This window comes from Pholcus phalangioides, unplaced genomic scaffold, assembly GCF_987345545.1.
Source record: "Pholcus phalangioides strain wild (caught in Gottingen) unplaced genomic scaffold, Ppha-v1.0 ptg000022l_1, whole genome shotgun sequence".
Taxonomy (NCBI): domain Eukaryota; kingdom Metazoa; phylum Arthropoda; class Arachnida; order Araneae; family Pholcidae; genus Pholcus; species Pholcus phalangioides.
In genome coordinates, this window is record NW_028301615.1 from 24,178,508 (window position 1) to 24,201,753 (window position 23,246).

General features: G+C 39.7%; 2 protein-coding genes across 2 annotated transcripts; both read left to right on the plus strand.

Moving 5' to 3' along the window:
• Positions 1-859: 859 nt before the first annotated feature.
• LOC149070037 (thiol S-methyltransferase TMT1B-like) lies at positions 860-6,885 on the plus strand. Its single transcript, XM_089249920.1, has 2 exons — positions 860-1,568; positions 6,458-6,885. Exons 1-2 carry the CDS (start codon positions 1,011-1,013, stop codon positions 6,692-6,694), a joined length of 795 nt encoding a protein of 264 aa, XP_089106046.1. The 5' UTR covers positions 860-1,010; the 3' UTR covers positions 6,695-6,885.
• A 7,386-nt stretch (positions 6,886-14,271) lies between these two features.
• On the plus strand, positions 14,272-21,553 carry LOC149070038 (zinc finger C4H2 domain-containing protein). Its single transcript, XM_089249743.1, has 6 exons — positions 14,272-14,410; positions 15,829-16,000; positions 16,730-16,902; positions 19,389-19,557; positions 19,816-19,946; positions 20,071-21,553. The coding sequence occupies exons 1-5, from the start codon at positions 14,352-14,354 to the stop codon at positions 19,927-19,929; spliced, it is 687 nt and encodes a 228-aa protein (XP_089105869.1). The 5' UTR covers positions 14,272-14,351; the 3' UTR covers positions 19,930-19,946; positions 20,071-21,553.
• Positions 21,554-23,246: the final 1,693 nt, after the last annotated feature.

Below are 23,246 nucleotides of genomic sequence, written 5' to 3' on the forward strand. Positions count from 1 at the left end.
ACATTCCGGCACACTCAGTTCATTGGAAATTCGCAAGAGGAATGTTCACGAGGTACATGTATACGGTGCAGTAGTTACGGTCACCCGCCTCTGCCGTCATGGACCGCTGACCTATATTGAAGATGCGATCATTTATTCGGAAGAAAGTTTTTCGATCGAGATTTCAGATTTTTACTCCATTATGTTCAGAGCCGTAACTAGGCTGGCGACCGGGGCACTGCCCCTGGGCCCAGAGCAGGGGCCACAAAAGTTTACATTTGTTTTGCATAATATATTATGCAAAACAAATGTAAACTTTTTGTATTATAATAACCCTTCAAGGCCGTAGCGAGGGGGGGGACTTGGGAGGTCTGGACTCCCCCCCCCCCCCCCCCCGAACGAAATTTTTGGCTACGGACCTGTAACCCTTTGAAGAGGGGTCTCAAAGAATAGTCTGCTGCCCGAGAAGGCACACTACGGCCCTGATTATGCTCTTTGTTGTTGTGAAAAATAGAAGTTTGTTACATGTTGAAGTTGAAACTAATTGTTAAAACCCTTAATTTTACCTCTTAGAAGATATCGAAAACAATTAAAAACTATATACATAGATTTCTTTTTCTTTCATTTATATTTAGCATTTTTTGCGCAAGCAGATAATTTTATACAAAAGATTTTCCTTTTTTTATCACTTCGTCTTCCAAAGGGAAAAAAGAATTGCCATTCGTTGCTCACTAATCAGCACTGACCCCAATAAGGTCAAAGGATTTGTTTTCTCAATATAATCAGAGAGTGCTACTTCATACCTGCGTAAGAGACAAGGGGGAAAAAAAAACTTGGCATTTCGCCTGCGCAAGATATCCCACAGATACTCGAATGCTACTTAGTATGCCTTTTTTCCTCGTAAATGAAAGCCATTTGAAGGACTTATCGTAAAACGCGCACCGTTTCTGTTTACTTCTTTGTTTGTGACCCAGACATTCGAATGAAAAGGAAAAAAACCGAATGGTAGCAAGTGTTAAGCACAAAACCCTATGATGTATCCTACATCCTCGCACGTGCCCATCAAAGAACTCTTGATATACTCAACGTTAACCGGATTCCTATGGCTAGCATCGTTTACGTTCCTGTTGCCAGCCTTGTTTTTTCTCAAAGGCAAGGCGGTCGGAAGATTCGCTAAAGCGGTATTCGGTGCGAGACTCTACGTTGATCTTCCCAAAAAGACTCGTCTTAACCTCGAACCGCTCCGGAAAAACCTTTTCGAGCTGCTGGACAGTCGGATAACGAATTATCGAGCCACGCAGCTGAATATCCTCGACCTTAGCTTGGAGTTCAAGCACAATTTCCGTTTCTACAGCCCGGAAAACCACCAAGTGATAGTGATGGCGACGAACGATTCCGAAACTCGTAAATCGGATCATTTGGGTAAGATCGGGAAACTCAAACGTAAAGGTTTGCTGAACTTGGTCGAGTGCGAGAACTTTTACGAGTTGTTGAGCGAGTCCTGCGACGTCGTGGTTTCAACCTTGAGGCTGTGTTCCGTGGAAGACGTCGAAGCAGTCTTTGCGGAAGTCAAGAGGATACTGAAGCCGGTGAGGATCTTTTCAATCTATAGTCATGTACAAGGCCGCAACTAGATGTTTGGTCACCCGGGGCAAGTGCGCATTTTGGCGCCCCCTTGTAATGTTGAAGGAGAGGTTTGAGAATAAAATTTGCGCCCCCTCTGGTCCAGCGCCCGGGGCACTAGACCCGCCTGCCACCCCTCTAGTTGGGTCCCTGATGCTATGTAGTATCTAGGAGGCTTTGGGCAATCACGCATTTTTGCGTGAAGTTATAATGTGGGAGAAGCTAACGGGTGAAATTTGTACCCCCCTCTAGTACAGCATCGGATCCGCGTGCTCCGCCTCCAAGTTGCGGCCTTGATCATGTATGTGTTATTATATACTTCCCATCTCATTTTCCTACTTTCTTTCATTCCTTTCAAACCGAGCACAACTCAGGTCTATCGCCATATAGTGTTGTGTCTGTTTTTTTTCAGTGCTGCCATCTATATTTCATAAGTGAGCGAAGTGTAATGATTGAATATTTATACTGTTGGTGGGCCTGTTGCCCTCTGTGGCGAGACTTTTTAACGGGGAGATCGGCTCGCATTTGCGCCTTGAAGTTGGGAACCACAGAAAACCAACTTCGGCCATTCATTTTCCTACTGGTTTCATTCGATTTATGTCTTTGAATCCTTGAAATTCTAGTATTCATATCTGAACATTCCAAAAAAACGATATATGTACATCAACATTATAGCTGTGTAGCTTGAACCTGGTATTTAGGCACGAACTTACTATTCCTTTTCTCGAATGAACCCAATTCACAACTCATTCCATATTTTCAATTCTCATAAATATGTGCATATAATCCAATGGGTTAATCAGATGGAACCCATTCTTATACTATTTATCTACCAGTGTTTTCTTCGGACCGTGGGGTGAAGTGTGACGCTGATATAGAAACCTATAGTTCATTTTGAACAAGAGTAAAGAAAAATTAGTGAAGAAGGGACGGTAAACAAAAAAGTTTTGGCGAAACTAATTATACAGATGCAAAGAGGTATAGATCATAGTTTCCTAAACCTTTCTGGTTCATCGCCCCCTTCTTCAAAATTTTTTTCTTCTCATTGACCCCCCAACCCCACAACAAACCATAGCAGGACCATAACTAGGATTTTTGCCGCCAGGGACAAACATTATTTTGCCGCCCCCAAAACTTTAAAATTCGATAAATTTATATCGGTATTCTTTGTTCCCGCCTAAAATTACCGCCCAGAGCTGTTTCTCTCCCCCCCCCCCCAGTTACGGCCCTGCCCATAGGATCCTATAATAAACCCAAAGCTTCTAATCTTCTACCACCCCCTCCGGACCATTCCATCGCCTCCGGGTGCGGTATTGGCCACTTTGGGAAACACTGGTATAGATGATGGCATAGCACAAATGGAATGGTCCAGGGGGGGGGGGCGGTCGAAGCTGTGGTTTTAGTATGGGATCCTATGGGAAAATTTGAGTTAGGGGCGACGAGAGCAAAACAATTTTTTAAGAAGGGGGAGATGGAATATATAAAGTTCGAGAAACCTATGGTGCAGCAGAGAAAGAATTAAATGTTCGTTAGAAGTCACCTTAGGCATTCAGACACTCATTCAACTGCTCGAGAAGTAAATACTGTCCGCGTGCAAAAAAACCTGCGGTTAGTCTGCTGCAATGATAGGTAATGGGACAAGCTGTTTATAGCCATCACGACTCAGACTGCTTTCACGTGGTGTGATTCCGTCGCATGACAATGCTTTTCATGTTGCGAGCATTATGCAGGGAGCACGAAAATGTTTTGAAACATTTCGTGGACATGTTTTGAACAAACGTCAAAGGTGGAGTCGACTGATCTAATGTACATATGCATATATGAATTGTCATCATCATCATCTTGCCCCCCCCCCAGCAATAATGACCGTGCCCCCCCCCCTTACCAGACTTCCAAGTCTATCTCCGACTATGGATTAGATCTTGATATATGCAGCTTGCCTTATTTGTGAACCAAACTTCTCGTACGGTGAATTTATCCTCAAGATATTTGATGCCTATCTGAATGCCTGTGGGGACTTCTTCTAATGAACACAAAGACTTCACATTCCTTTATATGTTGTTTTGTTCAGTTTCGCCAAACCATCGTCAATATTAATCTTAGAGGAGGTATGTATAGGCGGCTTTTATACCTCCTGTAAGTCATTAATAAATCACATAGAATGGGGTCTCACATTCGAGCGATACTTACAAAACGAGATACATGTTGTGGGTGGTTTGTGGAAGGTGATATTCAGGACCAATGTTATGCGTTTCGGAATGAATTAAAAAACATTTCGATCACTGCAGAATAAGAATCCCAAAAGAACCAAGTTTTGAATGTTTGATTATTTATTCTATTTGCATCTATTGGCCGGAAATTGCAGCAGCATTGAGAAAATACGCGCATTTGGTGTTGAAAGAATCTTATCAGCAAGTACGTACATACATAGCTATCCACTTTCACTTGATCGAAAGCAAAGGGAAGAGAGTGAAAAAATATAAAAGGCAAATTTTCCCCGAAGGGCACGCGATAATCACCCTCTAAATTGCGTTCGTTATCATAGAACTTACGTACGATGATGACCTGATTAATGGTTAACTCTACAAGCGTGTGATTTCTGAGAAAGTGTCGTGCGTCACGGCGACGCACTATATCTTCCTCTCTTTCTTCTCCATAAGACAACACACACAAAGCGTTATCTACTTGCATAATTGTTTCCTATTTTTGGCTAATAAAAATGAATGCCTCATTGGTCAGAGTCTCGTGAGAGCCTGGTCAAGGAAGTTCCTATTATTATCCATTATTTTATCTGTCTCTCTCTAGTTGATTCATTTTAATTATAGGTGTACCCAGAATTTTCTCAAGAGTTGGGGGGGGGGGGGTTACGTTTTTTCCTGCAAAATAACATTATAATCTCGACTTTTTAGGTACGCCAATAATTCCAGTTGTCACTTACCCGGGCTAACTCAACGCCACACTAAAGATATTATCTAGTGTAGTATAGGCTATTTTATGCAAGGGTGACGTCACTCTCCGTCATGGCCCCCAAGGGGTGGGCTGACAAGGCTCCAGCCCTGGGGCCCGGGAGGATTTTAATCATTTTTTTGTTTTTTCACGCTATAAATTCATCATAAAGGGGGCCCCCCTGAAAGTCTGGTCGGGGGGCCCGTAAAATACCCCAGCCTAGGGGCCATGCTCTCCGCTACCATACGAAGTTGCAGTAGTTGTGAGCTTGGCCTGAGTCCGGTCCGGCCGTCCATGTACGGTCCCTTCCAGTGTACACGAGCTCCAAGGAAAGATTGAGAGATTCGGTGCCTCTGTAGTCTAGTGCGTTCACCTGGAAAGTGAAAGGACGTGAGTTCGATTCCCCGCAGGGGCAGTTGAATTTTTCTCTCTTTCCAAAATATATCTTCGCAACATCCAGTGGTTAAAAACCTTCGTAGGCTACTTTAGCTGTTGCCTTGATTGAGCCCAGAGAAGACGGTGAGTCCCCTGGTCACCAAACAAATGTGCAGTGAACCCTTAATTTACGAACTTAATTCTTTAAATTCGTTCCTGAAGTCCTATCGTAAACCGAAGCAATTTCTAGCCCCCCTTCACAAAAAAAATCTTTGCCTGCGAACAATATAACCACAATGTCTTCCAAGCTAAATTTACAGTTCTGTAAATAACTATGGTTGCCAAGCTTTGTAAATAGAACTATGTAATGTATGATAATAAAATGTGATGTTTCTCTCTCTCTCTCTCTCTGTTCAGAAGTCACTGACTGGTAGTTATCACTACGTCAGATATTATTGATAGAGACAAATATTTGAAGAAAAAAAAATCTTTTCTTTAGAGCTTCATAAAGTTTGAATTGACCTGAGTTGGTCACTGGATTGACTGAATCCATGGGATGGCTAAGAAGAGCAGCATTTGAAGGGTAGGAACTTTGACGAAATCCAATTGTCCAACTTACTCTTCTGTCGAAAAAAAATTGCCTTCACAGACTTTTAAAATACGCTTCCTTCAGGATTTAGAGCATTTTTCATGTTTGTAAACAGAATTGTACGCGAACCGAGACATTCGTAAATCGAGGGGGATTGACTGTATTTTTATTATCACAGTGGATCCCGCTTATAACGTTCTTCAAAAAAACCGTCGCGAAAAAACGTTGTAAGCGGAAAAACGTTTTAAACTAGAAATCTCTATGAGTATTATCGACAGTGGGGGAAAATAAAAAAAGTCGTATTAAGCAGGAAAACGTTCTAAGTGGGAACGTTATCTGCGGGGTAAGCTATATTTCTACTTGTTTCAGAAACACATCCGATGGCAATTATTTTGTGCTTCAGCGTGATGATGGTGATGGCTCATAAGCATTGTGATCATGGCTCTATTTGAAAAGCCTCATTCTCGAACCACTCCGAATAGTCAATTATGCATGCAATATTTTCCAGCCCCAACCCAAATTATTAAGCACCACTGTTTAGTATAGTTAAGAAGTAGTAGTAGTATTAGCTTGACAAATCGCTGGTTACAGATCGCCATGGCGAGTAGAAAATCAGTATTGGCGCCTAAAATTTGCTACGTGTGATTGCTAAATTGGAGTTCAAGGATGTCACAAATTTTTTTGATCTCATTGCAATGGGACTCAATATAAGAAGGGATCAAATTAAGTGCTGAAAAAGTAAAAAAAAAATGTATTTACATAATTTCTTTTATGAGGAAAAAATCTTGCTTAGCTCCTAGGAAATTCCACTGGCGCCAAAATATATATATATATATATATATATATATTTTCGATTTGTCAAGCCTTGGTATAGAACAATTGTGACATCTAATATCACAACATTAAGATAAGGTCATTAAATTGAAATTTCTTTTTCCCCATCAGGATGGCGTGTTTGCCTTCATGGAACACACGGGCTATCCGGAAGAACAGACAGCCAGTGTGATCCAGAGAATAGCATCACCATTGTGGAGGACGTACTTCAGTGGTTGCAGCCTGAACAGGAACATCGTTGAGAAGTTGAAAAGAGCCGGATTCTCTACAATTTCTTATACGACTGTTTATCCTGAGAACCAGATCATGTACGTCAGGCCAACAGTGATAGGAATATGCACGCGATGATTGATTTAAATGTGATTTTTTTTTAAATTGGAAAACTGTAATATTTAATAATGTATTTATTTATTTTTGTGTCATTCGCTTCCCCCCCCCCCCCCCCCCCACCACCACAACTTTCTCTAAATTTTGCGGATACTTTTGTTTTGTATGGCTGGTGATGTGATGTCATTAATAATCGGACGTATAGTCCTACAGATTTGGAAACGTGAATGCGTGTTGATAAAACCTGTACCATAACAGCACACACACACACACAAAAACATCTGATAAAACTCGGTTTATCAACACACAAACACTACATAACTACAATCTTCAAGAAAATTTCATCACCGCTTGACGTTCGTAACGATTTATCTTTCTCGTTATGATTGTGAAAGATTTGATCTTATAACTATAAAAAAATATTTATCAAACTGCGCATTTCGTAAAATTATCTATATTAATATGCATGAAATAGACATGGTATAGCTGATTTTAATAACCATTAGTTTTAAAGGAAACTCGATCATTTGAAAAAAAAATGTTTAGAATGATCTAAAATACGCTTTTTATATATTCTAATGAATGATTAGAATATATAAAAACTCGATCTGACAACGAACGAAGCCTCCTGATAAATAGATTAATTGCGAGGAACCTCTCGATTGCTGGCACCCTTGGGACCGAAAATTTCATCCAGTAACGAGGAGTGTCGTTGTCGTTGATAGCTATTAAAATGCATTGACGGAATTCAAAATAGTGTCCCTTAATGGGGGGCGGTTCCCGTTATTGGAGTTCCCACTATACTGCACTAACAGCAGTATATCAATACAAGATATACGGAAGACTGGATGTTGTGAAGATATTTATCATTTGAGATGTTAATTTTTTAAGGAAGGAAAAAACTCATCTCTGCCTCTACCGGGAGTCGAGGGACCCGGGTTCGACTCCCGGTAGAGGCAGAGATGAGTTTTTTCCTTCCTTAAAAAATTAACATCTCAAATGATAAATATCTTCACAACATCCAGTCTTCCGTATATCTTGTATTAACAAGTGGAGAGCGACATTCATGCCATAAGTATATCAATATTTCATGCAGACAGGGCCGGATTAAGATGTTTGAAGGCCCTAAGCACTTAAATGATTTTGGCAGTACCGTCTAAATGCATGGGCCAATCCGGGCACGGCACGGGGGCCTCAAGAGAAGAGGGGCTTCACAAAAATGAGATTTGATTGAAATTTTCCAGAATTTACTAAAAATATATGATGGCTCATCTTCTACTAAGTATAGACACAAATGTGGTAAGTATCATTAGTTTTAAAGATGTTATCATCAAAGACTTTGAACTAGAAAAAGTAGGAGAAAGCTTTCAGAGATAAATAGTGAGTGCTCAGATTTAAGGCTTGCTTCTCCCCCCCCCCCCCACTAGTTGAGGCCCTTCCCACAAGAGTAAGCAGGACTGCAACTAGATGCTTAGTCAGCAGGGGCAAGCACGCATTTTGATGCCCACCCAATCTGACGCCCAATCTGCTGATCTGACGCCCGGGTCTTGGAGCACCGCAATTATAGGGTAGCAGACACGGGGCGATAATTACTCGTATCATTTTTTTTGTGTGTTTTCCCACATTATAAACTTACTCTAGAGTAGGGGGCATGAAAAGTTTGGCTTGGAAGCATACCAGAGATCCCAGCCTAGGAGCCATACTGTATGACAGCCGTTCTCAACCTTTTTTTGACTCGCGGAGCCCTTTTTGGCACATAATTTCTATGGCGGAGCCCCATAGTCATATATTTTTTTACTTATACATCAAAGTTACTAATTTATTTTCATTATTTAAAAGTATTCATAATAATTTTTTTGAAATTAACTGGTTTTTTTTTTTTTTTTCATTTTTCTCGAGCGGCATTTTTCACAGGTTGAGAACCGCTGCTGTAGGATATAGTATCCATGGTTAATAATATGGTATCCATAAATTCATTACAGAGTAATGAATATCCAGTAAAAAATAAACTGACAACGGCTCTGCTTCTGGAGGGTGGGGAGGGATCTGATGCACCAATATGCGTTAAGAACTGGGGCGACTCGAGACTGTACTTGTGCGGAACCTATTTTTGGTGCCCACGTTGTTCTTGTTTTTTTGTGGAAAAAGCTTCTCACTTTTTTCAACTCGAATTTCACACTCCTTAGAGCAATGTCCAAGTGCGGATCCAGACGGCGGCGATCGCCCCTCCCAAGAGCCGAATAATAAGGAGAAATTTGTCTGTCCCGTGAAATACGGATGATCTAATGCACCTACACAAGAAGTCGCTTCTCCGACACATCTCCCTGGATCTGCCTGTCTTCACTCCATTCGATCATTTTTGTCGCACCCCGGTCATTTTCTGCACACGAGAGCTAATTAGACCGGGACCTACAATTTATTGCCGATTCCGAACGGCAGGCTTGTTTTTTATACTCATCGAGAGGTTGATGCGCTAACCCCTCGATGATGGAATCCCTGCGGTAGCAATTTTTTCTGCGGTCATATCGACATTTTTGTTGTACCCCTGTATCAGGAAAGCTTTCGGACAAGGATGAACCGGGTATCGAACTCGCGACACCTCTAAACATCCTTTGGTACTTTAGGCGAGTATCTTATCGACCTGGGCTACCGCGCCCCACTCCATTCGAAGCTGAAGATGTTTGCCACGGCTTTCATCGCAGCTAAAGATGCCTGTACCTCCACTGCATTCGGAGCTGAATATTTCTGCCCCCAATCATTTCGCAGTTTAAGATGTCTGTCTCAGCTTCTTTCCCAGCTGAATATTTCTGCCTCTGCTCCATTCACAGCTGAATATTTCTGCCTCTGCTCCATTCACAGCTGAAGATGTCTGCCTTTGCTCAGGAACGGATCCAGGGGTGGCGGCGATAGGTAAGAACAGAATAATATTGGAAAATTTTCCTGTCCCGTAAAATACGGGACGGACAAACGAACTTACACAATTCGCTTCTCCCGACACATCGACCTGGATCCGCACCTGGCGGTGCCTCATGCAGCCGTGCACTAATAAATACTTTTTATGCAAGAATAGGTCATGTGGTTGTGTGAAAAAATACATGCCTCATCAAAATTTTTACATTCCCCGGGCATTTCAAGCAATAGCCCTAATTATAACGTTGTTGTTTTTAGAAAGTATTGGTTGACATGTTTTTCTGTAAAATTACATGTGGTGGTTTTTAAGAGCCCCACTTTGATATAAACGGGCCAATGATAGCCACAAAAAGCAAGAATTAGTCAACTATTAAGACCACAGTGAAGGGGGGGGGGGGGATCCCCCTACCCAAAATGCGAGGAAAATGGTGGCCGATGCAGATGGGATAACATGATCAAGAGTTTATTGTTCTATCCTTTGGTTACACACCCTCCTCCCGCAGGGCCGTCTTAAGTACACCATAGGCTCGCACTGGCAAAGTGATTTTTCTGCCGCCCTCTCTCACCACGCTAGAAATACCCACCTTCAAACTACTGAAAATTGTAACCATATCTTATTATCACAAGGCTCCTTTTCTACTTGAGGGCCCTCCGGGCCGTTCCCTGGTGGGCCCATGCGTTAACACAGCACTGCACCCTTCCAAAATAAATTACTGCCTTCCACTGGGGTCAAATATTTTTGGTTTTAATTTAAAGGACCGAAAAATTATGAGACCCCGAGAAATAGTTCACTTGTCCTGTGGAAAAATCGCCCCCCCCCCCAACTCCGCAACATCTTGCAGCAGGATTCCTAGACGGGGATCTTTGACGGGCCCCTCTAAAGTGAATTTACGGTGGTAAAAAATAAAAATATGATAATAGAACCGTCCCTGGACGCAGGCCCGTAGCCAGAAATTTTGTTTAGAGGGGGGACCACTTTCATTTCGGGGGGAACCAAAGTGATAGAACAATAGATTTGGTCATCTTTTTCCCTTTTTCGGTCATTTTCTCACATTTCGGAGGACACAGATCCCCAAGTCGGCGCCCCCCCCCCCCTGCCGGGCCCAAGGTCAGTGCCGTCTTAACGAATGGGCCCACCCGGGCACAGCACAGGGGCCGTGAAATGATATCTCGTTGAAATTGTAGGAACCAAGAGTGAAACCGATACGCTTATTGGTTGTATTTTTGAAGTTCTATAAAAGAACTTTTGTCAATCTTTTATAGTGTAATACCTGACTTAACGATAAGAATTTTTTTGGGCTATTCCCTAGTATAATTCTGACGAGTATTTTATCGGCTGATTATGCCCCCTCCCCCTCTTCTCGCAAGTGTCGTCTTAATGCGGGGGGCCCACCCGAGCACGGCTGTGAGGAAACGGGGCTCATCTGTAGAAAGGGGCCTCGCGAATATACGATCTGATAGAAAAATTTGAGAATAAACATTCAAATTGGTAGGCAGGTATTTTTTCTAGGAAGATAGGAAGGGGGGTCAGAAAAATCACTTCGCTACAGGGCTTATGCAGGGCCGCATCTTGGGCGGAGCCGGCTGGTTTGGGGAATCGGGTGCTGGACCAGAGGGGGAACGAATTTCACCGTTTATAATCTCTGCTTCAACATTAGAAGAGGGTACCAAATGCTTGACCTCTAGTTGGTAGCGTGGTCTCTGTGGGAGCTGAAAGGCAAGACTCAAACAGTACAAATATTCAGTCATTATACTACACTCACTTCACTTCTGAGATATAGATGGCAGCACTAAAAAATCATACACAACACTAAATACGCACTCAGACTGTTAGGTACACATACTTACACTTCTGGCACAACTCACTAGGTAGTAAATTGCCCATGGCGATAGACCTGAGTTGTGCTCGGCTTCAAAAAGAAAAAAAGTCTTCCCGACTAGGCCGCCAGTACGTCCTGTAGATATCTACCGGGCCGTCTTAAGAGTATCATGGGCCCCCGGGCCAATTGATTCTTCTGAGACCCTAGCAAACAACTTCTCGAAAATTTCAACCAGATCTCATTTTTGTGAGGCCCCTCTTCGCTCAAGGCCCCCGGACCGTGCCCGGGTGGGCCCATGCCTTAAGACGGCACTGGATATCTAGGAAGTAATGTGTCCCGTATATACCGGATGACACGAAACGTTACGCCGTCCGCCAATAGCAGTTTTCTTCTTCTTTTTTTTTTGCCTTGTAGCATTTGCCGCGAATTCACAATTGCACTAATAATTTTAAGGGAATTAAAATTATTATTTAATACTCCAGAATACTATTCAGCTTTGCTCCTTATAAACAAAGCTTACAAATTGAACTAAAAGATCAAACTTTCAGTTCAGTTATTTTTTCAAGACCCAAGGAGACACCCAAAACAAAGGACCTCCAAACGACAGTTAAGATCGTAAAGCCGGGTTTTCCTAGGAGCAGGTTTCCTGTGTCGCGCGCAACGTGATTCGCCCAGCGCGACACGCCGTCCACTCACCAGTAAGAAAAGCAGCATGACTGTTTTCCTACACAGCACAATACGCCTCACGACAGCACTTTACGTCGGGCGTGATTGGCTGACTGCTCCTGGAGGAGTCAAATGCGTCGTGCGCCGCGGTTTTGCCGATATTCTCTTCACTCTTGTGTGTTTTTTCCCTTCCCTTCAAACCAGGGCATGCAGACGACAGAGTAGCTGATGCCAAGGCCATATATTATAATATAGCCGCCCTGATCTGATGCGCCATGCTAGGAAAACACAAACGCGTAGCGTAATTATGTAACAAGTTTCTGCCGGCGCGAAATGGTCTTATTCGCTTCACGCGGCGCAAGAAACCTATTCCTAGGAAAACCCGGCTTGAGAAATAAATTTCCACACTCCACTTTATAGTAGGTGCTGCCATCTAATCTCGAATTTGAAAGTGACTCATGTGGTGATGATGAAATTTAAAGTAAAAAACTATATTCTTTATTCTGCTCAGTTCCTTATAAACAAAGCTTATAAACTGAACTGGAAATTCAAACTGAAAGTTCGGTTATTTTATTTGAGCATAAGGAGACGTCCAAAACGAAGAACCTCTTAATGAGCAGACGACAGACAAGAAGTCGGTTTGTTCGGTTCCCTACAAGCAAAGCTCACAAACAGAACTGGGAGTTCGAACTGCCAGTTCAGTCATTTTTTCAGGACACAAGGAGGCGTCCACAACAAGGAACCTGGAGAGGAGCAGACGACAGAGATTCTGAGGCTTGATTTATATACTGTTGATGGTGCCATCTAATCTCGAAATTTCAGGCAACTCATGCGATGATGAAAAAAAGAGAGAGAAAGAGTTCTTCGTTATTTTTTAGCATAAAAGTTTTTTATGAGACGAAAATTTAGATAACAAAATTCGTACATTTGCAATAATCGATTTTCATGCAGAAAAAATAATTATTTCTTTCCACAAAACATTCGGATAATATGGATGATCGAACAAATAAGTGAAAATATAGATTGTATGGTCCCCAAATAGGGTTACCAGATTCAAAACTGAAAAAGGGAGACGCCTGGTGCGAACCTTAAGTCGGGTTAAGATTGCCTAACAGTGCAGTCTTAACGCATACCTCTCTCCTCCCCCCCTGCCCGGGCCGTGCCCAAAGGACCCCAAGAGAAGAGGTGCCTCAGAAAAAGGAGACGTAGTTGAATTTTACTGGCAAATGCTCGGGAGGAGCAGGCTGGCCTGATGTCCCGGGAGCATCGCAAAAGGGGGCACAAATTTAACCATTTAACCTATCCTTCAGCATTACGAGGAGGGTGCCTAAATGAGTAGTTGCCCCGGCTAACCAAGTATCCAGTTGCGCCTTGCCAATAGGTATCTTGTTTCTGATAAATCACCGTTATATATATATATTGGGTATTTGTTTCTGTTAGATACATTCTTATGTTTGTAATTTACACCTGGTAGCATTTCTTTCACTTTTATAGATCAAACTGCACAGTTGATCCAGTAATAACCCACAAAAATCATATCATTTTCTGCAGAAGTTGGTTTTTACTGCACAGGCCCATCTGGGCACTTCTTCAGGGTGTCAAGTGACAATTAGATCTGGTTTCGATTTTCAAGAGTAAATATGCAAAATAGGTAGGTAGGAAATTTCAGCTGCCTCTCTCGGAAAAATCGCTTTGTATGTGGGCGTATGATAGTGTACGGCATAAGACAGCCCTGGGCGTACTTTATGAAAATTGTGAAAAGCTAATCGAAAAACTCAGCAATAATGTGAAAGTCTAGCTTGCAATATTATTCTATCAAGTCTCTACAAAAGATGAGAAACTTGCAATAGTCTCTCATCTTTTGTGCCATCCTTGTGATGATGATCTTCAACTATACAATCAAGTGTTCTTAAAATTTTAGACTACGTGGTTTTAGGCACGTGCTTATTTTGCTTAATGGTTAATCCGGCCCTGAGTCTCAGGTGTTCACCCGGAAAGTGAAAGGACGTGGGTTCGATTCCCCGCAGGAACAGTTGAATTTTCTCTCTTTCCAAAATATATCTTCGCATCACAGCCAGTTGTTACAAACCTTCACATCCCATTATAACTTCTTTTAAATGTTTTAATTAAAATTAACAGAGGGCGGCAAATTCTGGATCATTTTTCTTTTACTGAGGTGAAAAGTCCAAGCTCACAAAGCTGTCCAATAGTTTTTTTCTTCACTTTTTGGCTTTTTGTATTGTTTATGTCTGCCATAAATCAATCGTAAATCCCTGGAAAGAATGAAAATGGATGAAAACACGGCAATCATGGGTAAATTGGAATGTTTGAAGGAGATCAGGTAAATTATCGACGTTTATAAGTCTCTGGTAAATTATAATGGCTTAAGATTTGCGATTTACGCCCTCTTTGTTTCATTTATTTCAAAATAAACTGACAATCAATGGAGAAGTGGGTAAACACCACCAACGACTACCATATCTATCTCTTTGTTGCGTTCATCCAACAATTTTTTAATATTTATCACTCAAGTTGTAATTTATTGCAACACAAATCCAGCACATCATTTCCATTAAAATTTTTATTTAATAATTAAGGGATGCATTGTGAATTACCTCTGTCAAGGGGGGCAGGTAAGGATGAAGGGAGCTCAGTGGTCGGGGGGGGGGGTGCCCTTCCGGTAATTTTGTAAATATAATTTTTTGTTTTCGATAATTTATAATTGAGTTTACTGTAAAATTGTTTAGGGAGGGGCGGACATGTTCTTGTGGCGATCCTGCTCAATAATTATTATTATCCCCCCCCCCCCCAGCAGACTATGTCTTTGATGGGGGCCCTCAGACGGAGCAGTAAAATGTTTTGCTGCCCTGGACGTGACTAAGATTCTGTAGGCGTCGTTGTGCAGAATTTGGCGATTATATTTTGTCACCAACTGATTACCTTGGCGCTTTGGCTCTTTCAAAATTCTTCATTGGTGACAATAATAGTTTTTTAAGCTAACGTGCTATAAATCATTAGCTTATATTACATATATGTAATATAAGCTCGATGGTGCTATTCATATCAATTTTCATTGCTTATTGTCACTAGCATAGTTGTTATCACCAGCGTCTTAGGTCTTGTTATCATGTTTTAGCTGTCGTTGACATTTATTGGACAGTATATCACAAAGCCCTGTTCGTCATCATACATCCTTCGCTTGGAGTTTTTCAATTTTTTTATGGATGAAGCATTCTTCAGTCAAATGGAAAAGCACTTTAGTTTTTGACAAAAGTTGGCGTGATACATGTAAAAGAAATTATAGTTTATTGCCCGAGATGTACCGCTAGCTTGGTTTCAAACAGCAATTGCACCTAATTTGGTTGGCGTTGGGTTTGCCTGAATGGGAACTCAAAGCTCAAATGTAATAGGTCGGTGAATCATGTGGCTGATACTCTCTTCATTGGTTCCAGAATTCCTCATGATGTTCTAGCTGGCCAAAAAAAAACCATAATTTCTTTTTTGTTGGCCATCTTGATTTTGATGATGTTGAAGATGTTTGGTGCACGGAAAACCTTGGTGAAATTTTCGAAATCCCCAAATATAGTGCAGCTTCGCTTACGGAATCCTACCCCCCCCCCTCCCCCACCCAGGGATAGCCCAGGAAGAGCTCCCTACTGTGTTATTAATGTGGATGTTATTATGTTACATTTTTGTTAAATTGATACACAATGCTTGTTTTCTTTCCTGATAAATGCTTATTGAGTTTCTTTTGTTTAGGTCTCGTACTATTCACTTGGAGAAACTTAAACAGCAGTTGCGTAACGAGATTGGGACAACAGAAGGTGAAGAGAAATGCCTGTTGGAATACAGACGTGAGATGGAGTTACTTCTCCAAGAAAAAATGGCACATGTTGAAGAACTCAGGCAAATTCATGCCGATATAAATGTTGTAAGTCAAGTTCAAATTGGAAAAAGTGTGTGGAATCGCAATGAAATATTCAAATTTTTGCAAGGAAAAGACAAGATTATAGATAAAAGCCTGCTTCAATTCGGCCCTCTCAGCAGTTGAATCAGTGAGATGATGTGCATGTCATTTTCGGACTCATGGACAGTTTTTTTGTTGTTGTGATTTTTGGTTTCAAGCATATTAATCATTGATAATTTGACCTACCTACTGTCACACGATAATTTGTGATGGTTGGTATAATGTCTCATTTGTGTTAAAGATCAGCCAATGCAAGTATGAAAAGCTTTTTTAGGCCACTCACTGACAGTTTCAATCAATTTAGCTAATTTCCCCCAGATGTCACTGTATTTTTTGCACCTGATTTTTCAGTATTTTTTTAATGTGGTTTTAGGTTGCCATAAGGATTTTTAGTTGTTCAGGTGAAAAAAAAATCTATACAATTTTACTTTCACTTACAAAAAAATCCCTATTTTGAACAGAAATCCTTTTTTACTTTTTATATTCATCTGGCTACGTTTTTGTATGGGATTCAGGTATGTAGGCTTGAAATCTCCCTAATTCTCATGCTCCAAAATTGGCCAAAACTTGCTAACATTAGTGCATACATGCCATTTGATAACAGTTAAGTTTTAATATGACATCATTCATACCCTCGTTGTATAAGTTACTTTGTGTTAATTTTTTTTTGTTTCTCAAATTTGGTCTTTGCAGATGGAAAACATAATAAAGCAGTCTGAAGAAGATAGAAATAAGCATCTTGAAAATGCAAAGCAGTTGCATCTCGAGTACAAGCCTCTCAAGGAACTGATTGACACGTTGAGAATGGAGATTGGTCTCACTAAATTGCCAGAGCTTCAGGAAGAAGACGAGAACTTCAAACCTGAGTAAGTTTTTGTTAGGCTGAAACGGGAATTCTCAAACTTTTTCTGCCCATGGTGTATCCTTTTTTTTCCCTGATCAGCGCTTATCCGCGGCTCCCCAGAGTAATTTAATAAAGAATTTTTTCAAAAAACCTTTGTCAGGGCCACTGCTTTGTGATGCCTTTGAAAAAACTTAACGGCGCACAGTTTGAGAATCCCTGGGGTAAGAAACTGTGGTATATATATTTTAATGTCACTTTTCAAAATGTTGCATCTACATCTGTGGGAGGATATCTGTCTGTGGTAGTGAGTTTCTTGGCTATCCAAAGACAACTGAAACCAAAACTGGAGTTGCCTACGTATTAAAACAGACACTGTTTGGGCTGCATATTAATTAGGCTGGTAACCAATCGTAGCAAAAAAAAGAGTTGGTGCCTCACCTCTCCAGCTGAAACCTCATCAAAACAAAAACTTGCCATCTAAGATTTGGTTTAAAGAAAAAGACCCTCCCTCTACCCACACAAAAGATCATCGAAATGAGTCATTACCCCCCCCCAACTATCATCTTGTCACAACCAGGGCCATCCTAAGAGAATAATAGGCTTCCGGACAAAGGGATTCTGAGAACCCCTACCCGGCTACCTACATACTTATTCTAGAAAATTGCAATCAGGTCTCATTATTATGAGGGGCCTCATCTGCACCTTGAGGTCAACAGACCATGCCTGGGCGAGTCCCATGTGTTAAGACAGTACTTATGTCTATTACACCAGTACTGTTGTTGACACGTTTAAAAAGAAATACGATAAACATGTTGGGGTAAATCGAGAAGCTATCCATACTTAGAATAAGACAACCATAATATTCTTTATGGGCATTGTATATTTTTTCATGCGTGTATACATTGTTTATAATTTTTGTGATTGTGTTTTTAATTGGGTTGCTGTATTTTTGAAATATATGATATCCATATTTGTTATGGGCATCTTTTTCTCAGCCACCTCGTTGGGCATTTTGCCTGTTGTGGCATTGTATTTGTATTACAAGGAAAAGTTATCATCATGCAGCCAGCCTTTCATGCATCAAGGGTTCCTGAGTCATGCACACTTCTGCCCTCTCACTGAGTGTAATCTATTGAATCTCTGTCATTATTAAACCAAAATTATTAGGTCTGCTGCTCTTTTCTAATATCCATCTTCATTAATGTTTTTACAAAAAATTCATGTTTAAAAGACAAAACCACCTCCTTGGTGATCCAAATTGTTTGTTAATCTGAACATTTACTGGTCAGATTAGCAGACTTGTGTATTCTATGTATTGCTGCTACATTGTTTTGAGGTAAAATATATCATGAAGGTCATGATATTTAATTACATTGGAACAAAACTTTTTAATGATCACAATAGCAATATTTTATTTTTTGTTTTTGGAAATCTGCATCACACAGATAGCTTAGCACAGTGTTTTTCACCCTGTGGTCCGCAGATCCCCCAGATTCTGTGAGTACCTGTTAATGAGTCTGCAGGATCATTTACTACACATTGCATGAATCGCACATTTAGTGCTGCGAAATCATAATTCATTACCTTACTTCAATTTTTTTTATGATACGCAAATTAAGAAAAAAATTGGGCTAGACACAGCCGCACATTTTGACATTAATATGTTATTTGTGTTGCAAATTTCTGAAGATCTAGCGTAAAAAAAAAATTTGTTACGAATGTGGGATGCAGGTCTGGTGCACACACCTGAAAAGGTATTAGAGTCAGAGTGATGTCATTGGATTTGTCTCTGAAATGCCTATTAGACGACACTCCCAAAACAGAATGTGCCAATATCTGCGAGGTACATCGCAGAACAATTTGGAAGAATTTTAAGAAAAATGCAAAAAAGCACTTGCATGTATGAGAATTTTTACCGCGGAACATTTCCATTTAGCTAAGGGCTCATCGCAGAACAGTGCTAAACATTCTGCTTTCGGGTATGACACCATTGGCTTCTATTTGCTTATGAAACCTCTTGAGATATAGCGTAAAACAATTTTATTATGAAAGCAGGCAGCGAGTCTTGTGCCCGCACACACACACAGACTGGGAGAGGTATTAAAACCAGAGTGATATCATTGGATTTGTGTTAACAAGATCTACCTGCAGACATAAAATATATATATATATTCAGAATACTTCCTGAGATACGAGTGTTTAAATGATTTCGTTATGCAACTTTTTGAGAATGCATCCAGTATCGTCAGATGATTTAAAAGATGTATATTAATGTCAAAAAACAAACTTTTTAAATTTTTTGGGGGTGTAATGTCAAATTGATTTTTGTTACTGGTGGGGGGGGGGAAGTCCAGGGTACATTGAAATTCACTATTGGGGGTCTAGGACATCATAAGAAGTGACATAAAAAAGGCTTATAGAGTTGATTATTGTTCTTCATTCGAAAATGTTTATTCCCTTAGGACTGGAATTGGGAAAAGAAAAACAATATTTTATCATTTCTCCTAGGTTCTTTGAGAAGCAGAAATCACAGTGGCAGAATGAATTGCACGAGCAGGCTCTACCTTCTCTGGCTGCTAATGCTTCTGCGAATCAGCCTCTTCAAGTGAGTCGTGCAAAATCCCTCCAGGACAGACCGCAACCAGCTGCATTTCGTCAACAACCTCCTCCCATGAAGGTAAATCTCTATTTTTTCGTACCAAAACCATTGAGAAATATTTATTGCGCCGAAACCTTTCAGATGTGTTTTTAAATTCATCAAGTTTTCTATTAGCTTTTGAATTTTCAATCATATCCACTTTGTGTAGAAACTCTGATCTCTACAAGATAAATCATTGCTGAGTGAAATTCATACTCACAATAATCCAAGTAATATTCAGTGTGAATATAAAAGTATTTTTCAGTGAGGTTGGTGTTTCTTTTTTTTTTTTTTTAGTCTTGCCTCTCTTGCCATCAGCAAATTCATAGAAATGCGCCGATTTGTCCACTGTGCAAAGCCAAGAGTAGGTCACGGAATCCTAAGAAGCCGAAGCGAAAATTGGAAGATTAATGAGGAAGAATAATCAGGTTTGATATTTTATTTCTGTGTAGTATATTCGGGGGAAAAAATACTTGAGTCGTGGCTATCCCGTGTGATTTTGTGAATGTCTAAACTCTATTTATCAATAATATCATTCTTTCGTTTCTTTAGATTTTCTTCATTCTGTAACCAGCCAATGCAAGTAGCGAAGAACAGTTGTGTTCATTAAACAGTATTGCATTTTATCACACATTTCTCTATCTCTTGTGATATTTTATTTTTTTCTTTTTGATTTTCGTATATTTGTGCCAAATATATTTTTTTTCGTGGATGTGATTGGATGTTTCATGATAATCTGTAATTTGATGTCTCATTAACGAGGAATTATTTATTGATCCTCTGCATTTAGTAGTTTTCTTGTCATTCATTGAGTTCATAGAGGGAAAGTGTCTTCAAGTAATTGAATAGTGCCAAATTTCTTTTGTTTTTACTTTTTTGTTTGCTATTATGAACTGTTCTCGTTTTATTTTAAATATACTTTGCACCAGTGGTTCTCAAACTTTTGTCACCTGCGGCTCCCTTGTCTTTGTGATAATTTACCCTCCTCCTCATAGAAATTTACGTTCAGTTCCCTTGTTCATGTGGTTTACCTGTTGAATCCTCTTTCTGCTGTTAAATTTACCCAATTCGCCATTGTCCTTAACGTATGGTTGCTTTTCCCATGCAGGGTGTCTACCATCATAGAAAAGTCACGAAATAGAAAAAATGTCACTGAGTTTTTTTCACAAATAGGTTTCCAGGTTTTTCCTGGCAACTTGTGCTCGATTGTATTGCTGAAAATCATACCCCAACCTTATAATTTACCCTCTGCTCCCCATCACAAAAGCCTGACATTTATCTGCAATCAAGCCATGGTGGTCGGCTGAAGATGTTTTTTGGGGGGCTTCCAGATTTTGAAACATTGATACATTTTAATTTCAAAAAAGTCACCACAGCAGAAACAAGTTTTCTATTGTTTATTGTCATTGTCAATTTTTGACAAAATGTTTCTTTTTGAGAGCACAAGAACTACTCTGCCCAATAACAAGTGTTGAAGCGTCAAATAATGAGTGTTAAATGCCAAATAATCATGTCACCAAATATTGTGTTAAATTGCCAATGTAGCCAAAAAAAGTCATTGATTATGAAAGTCAAATTAAAAGTCGTTAAACTTTCCTTCAAGTATGTGGTCTTTCTGACTAGTAATTATTTGGTGATGCTTTTGTCCTTTTGTGGTCATTTATTCACAACTTCCTTGCTGTAAAAGTCATATATCCACAATGCTCTCAAGGTGACAACAGTTGTGCAAAGAATCAAGCAAAAGTTCAAATTAATACTGCAAGAGCACAGTATCCTTGTGGTTTGGGGGTGATGCCCTTGAGAGCAGTGGTGCATATTTTGAGAACCATTGCTTTATTCCTTCAGTCATTTTAAAACTGCTGATAAGTTCAGGAGTTATTTTAAACAAAAATATATGTGTATGTTTAATCAAGGATATTCGATGAAAGTTGATGTGTAAGAAAAAATCTTGAATGATTGTTTACTTGATCTGCAATAAAAATGTACTCTGAAAAAAAAATGCTGGTATTTCTTATAAAGGAATTGTGACCAGGCGTATTTTAAGCTTGGACTTAACTGATTCAATTTACAAGTATCAACAATTGAACATCAAAACATAATTACTGACATCTAGCACAGCCATGTGTTGTCGTGGTAGGCGATTCATGTTGCACAGAAAACCTGCTACTAGGAAAACCTGGTTTAAAGTTCAGTTTGTGGGCTCTGCTGATAAGAAACTGAAATTAATGAGACTAATCTATGACATAAGACTGACCTAGACAAAAATGGAAGTTGTGGGATATCCTAGATATGGGAAAATGCGGGATATTGTCAATCATCACTGAAAAAATGACCTGCTGCAAGTTTGATTGACAAATTACCACCCGAATCAGCAATGGTAGCAAATAAAGCACTTCTGCAAATGGGGGAATTTTTTTTTTCACATAACAAATACTGTATGACTAAAACTCAAGTAAGCAGCACAAATATTAATGGGACATTTTTATGAGAAAAAAAAAAAGACGGGACAGCAAAAATCACTAGGAAAATACGAAAATTTCCCATAAAATATGGGTTATATGGTCATGGTATATAGACCTAAAAAGTTTAAAAACGCAATATATTTTTCACATCTTTTTTATATAAAAAGTCATTTTAAAACATAACTCACCTTCTCAAAAGCATCTTTTATTCTAGCACCACTACTGAACCACGCATGCATCTTGTCCATATTCCTCTGCGGAACTTCTAATGAATTGGTACATGTTGGAATGTATGTGTAGTGGTTTGTTTCTGTAAAATGCTTGATATACTGCTACTATCTGCCATCTATTTTTCAAACTATGAGTGAAGTGCAATGATTGAATATTTGTACCAGTGTAGGCCTGCTGCTCTTTGTAGCGAGACTTTTTAATGGGGAGATCGCTTTTTATTATTGTTTTTTGTTAACTCTTTATTATTACGATTATTCTAGCCTAGGTACTTTGTAAGCATGGATAACTTTGCCATTCTTCAGGAAAGAGCCGCAAAGCAATAAAACTAAGCAGATGGTGTGGGGGAACAATTTATTATAAGCGAAGGCAGACAATGGATCAGTGTGTATTTTTCCTTCTTTTTTTACATTTTTTAGCAGTTCGGATTTAGTTGGGGAAAAATTATGAGCCTTTTTGCATAAATTCCATCATTATCAGCATCACTTTGAGGATCACAGAATGATCCCCATAGAAATCAATGTTAAAATTATAGATTTTAATGTAGAAATGCTGAAATTTAATGGGGTTTTTGACCACATCAATAATTTAAAAAATGGAACTGAATTCTTGACTCTCGAAATATTGAGTTCGCTTAGAGATATGAAGCCCAGAAAATTAAATATAAAATAATTAGCTAGACCCACTTTTGAGTAGGATATCCATGCAATGAATTTGAATGATTTCAACTTTTTATTTATATCCTCTCAATGATGAAAATCAATATCTCTGTATTGTCTTTTAATATCTAACTGCATCAGCCCGTATAGTTTATAACTGTTTAAAATTAATTAAGGGGCAATATAAATTACGTTGAAGAAATTTCACAGCTTTAATTTGAGAATTCTTTTGAAGCAAAAGCAGATAGATAAATTGAACTTAAGAATTTTTTGTCGAAATACAGCACCCATCACAAAGAAAAACAAATCGATTCATTCCTACATTTCTTTAATCTAGATTTGTTTCTTTCATGAACAGCTGCGCAGAAAGTTGCCATGT

Excerpts from the sequence above, each read along its gene's own strand:
- LOC149070037 (XM_089249920.1), top strand. The coding sequence starts at position 1,011 with ATGATGTATCCTACATCCTCGCACGTGCCCATCAAAGAACTCTTGATA. Across the intron at positions 1,569-6,457 it reads TCAAGAGGATACTGAAGCCG|GATGGCGTGTTTGCCTTCAT; the intron begins GTGAGGATCTTT and ends TTTCCCCATCAG.
- LOC149070038 (XM_089249743.1), top strand. The coding sequence starts at position 14,352 with ATGAAAATGGATGAAAACACGGCAATCATGGGTAAATTGGAATGTTTG. Across the intron at positions 16,001-16,729 it reads TTCATGCCGATATAAATGTT|ATGGAAAACATAATAAAGCA; the intron begins GTAAGTCAAGTT and ends TGGTCTTTGCAG. Across the intron at positions 19,558-19,815 it reads AACAACCTCCTCCCATGAAG|TCTTGCCTCTCTTGCCATCA; the intron begins GTAAATCTCTAT and ends TTTTTTTTTTAG.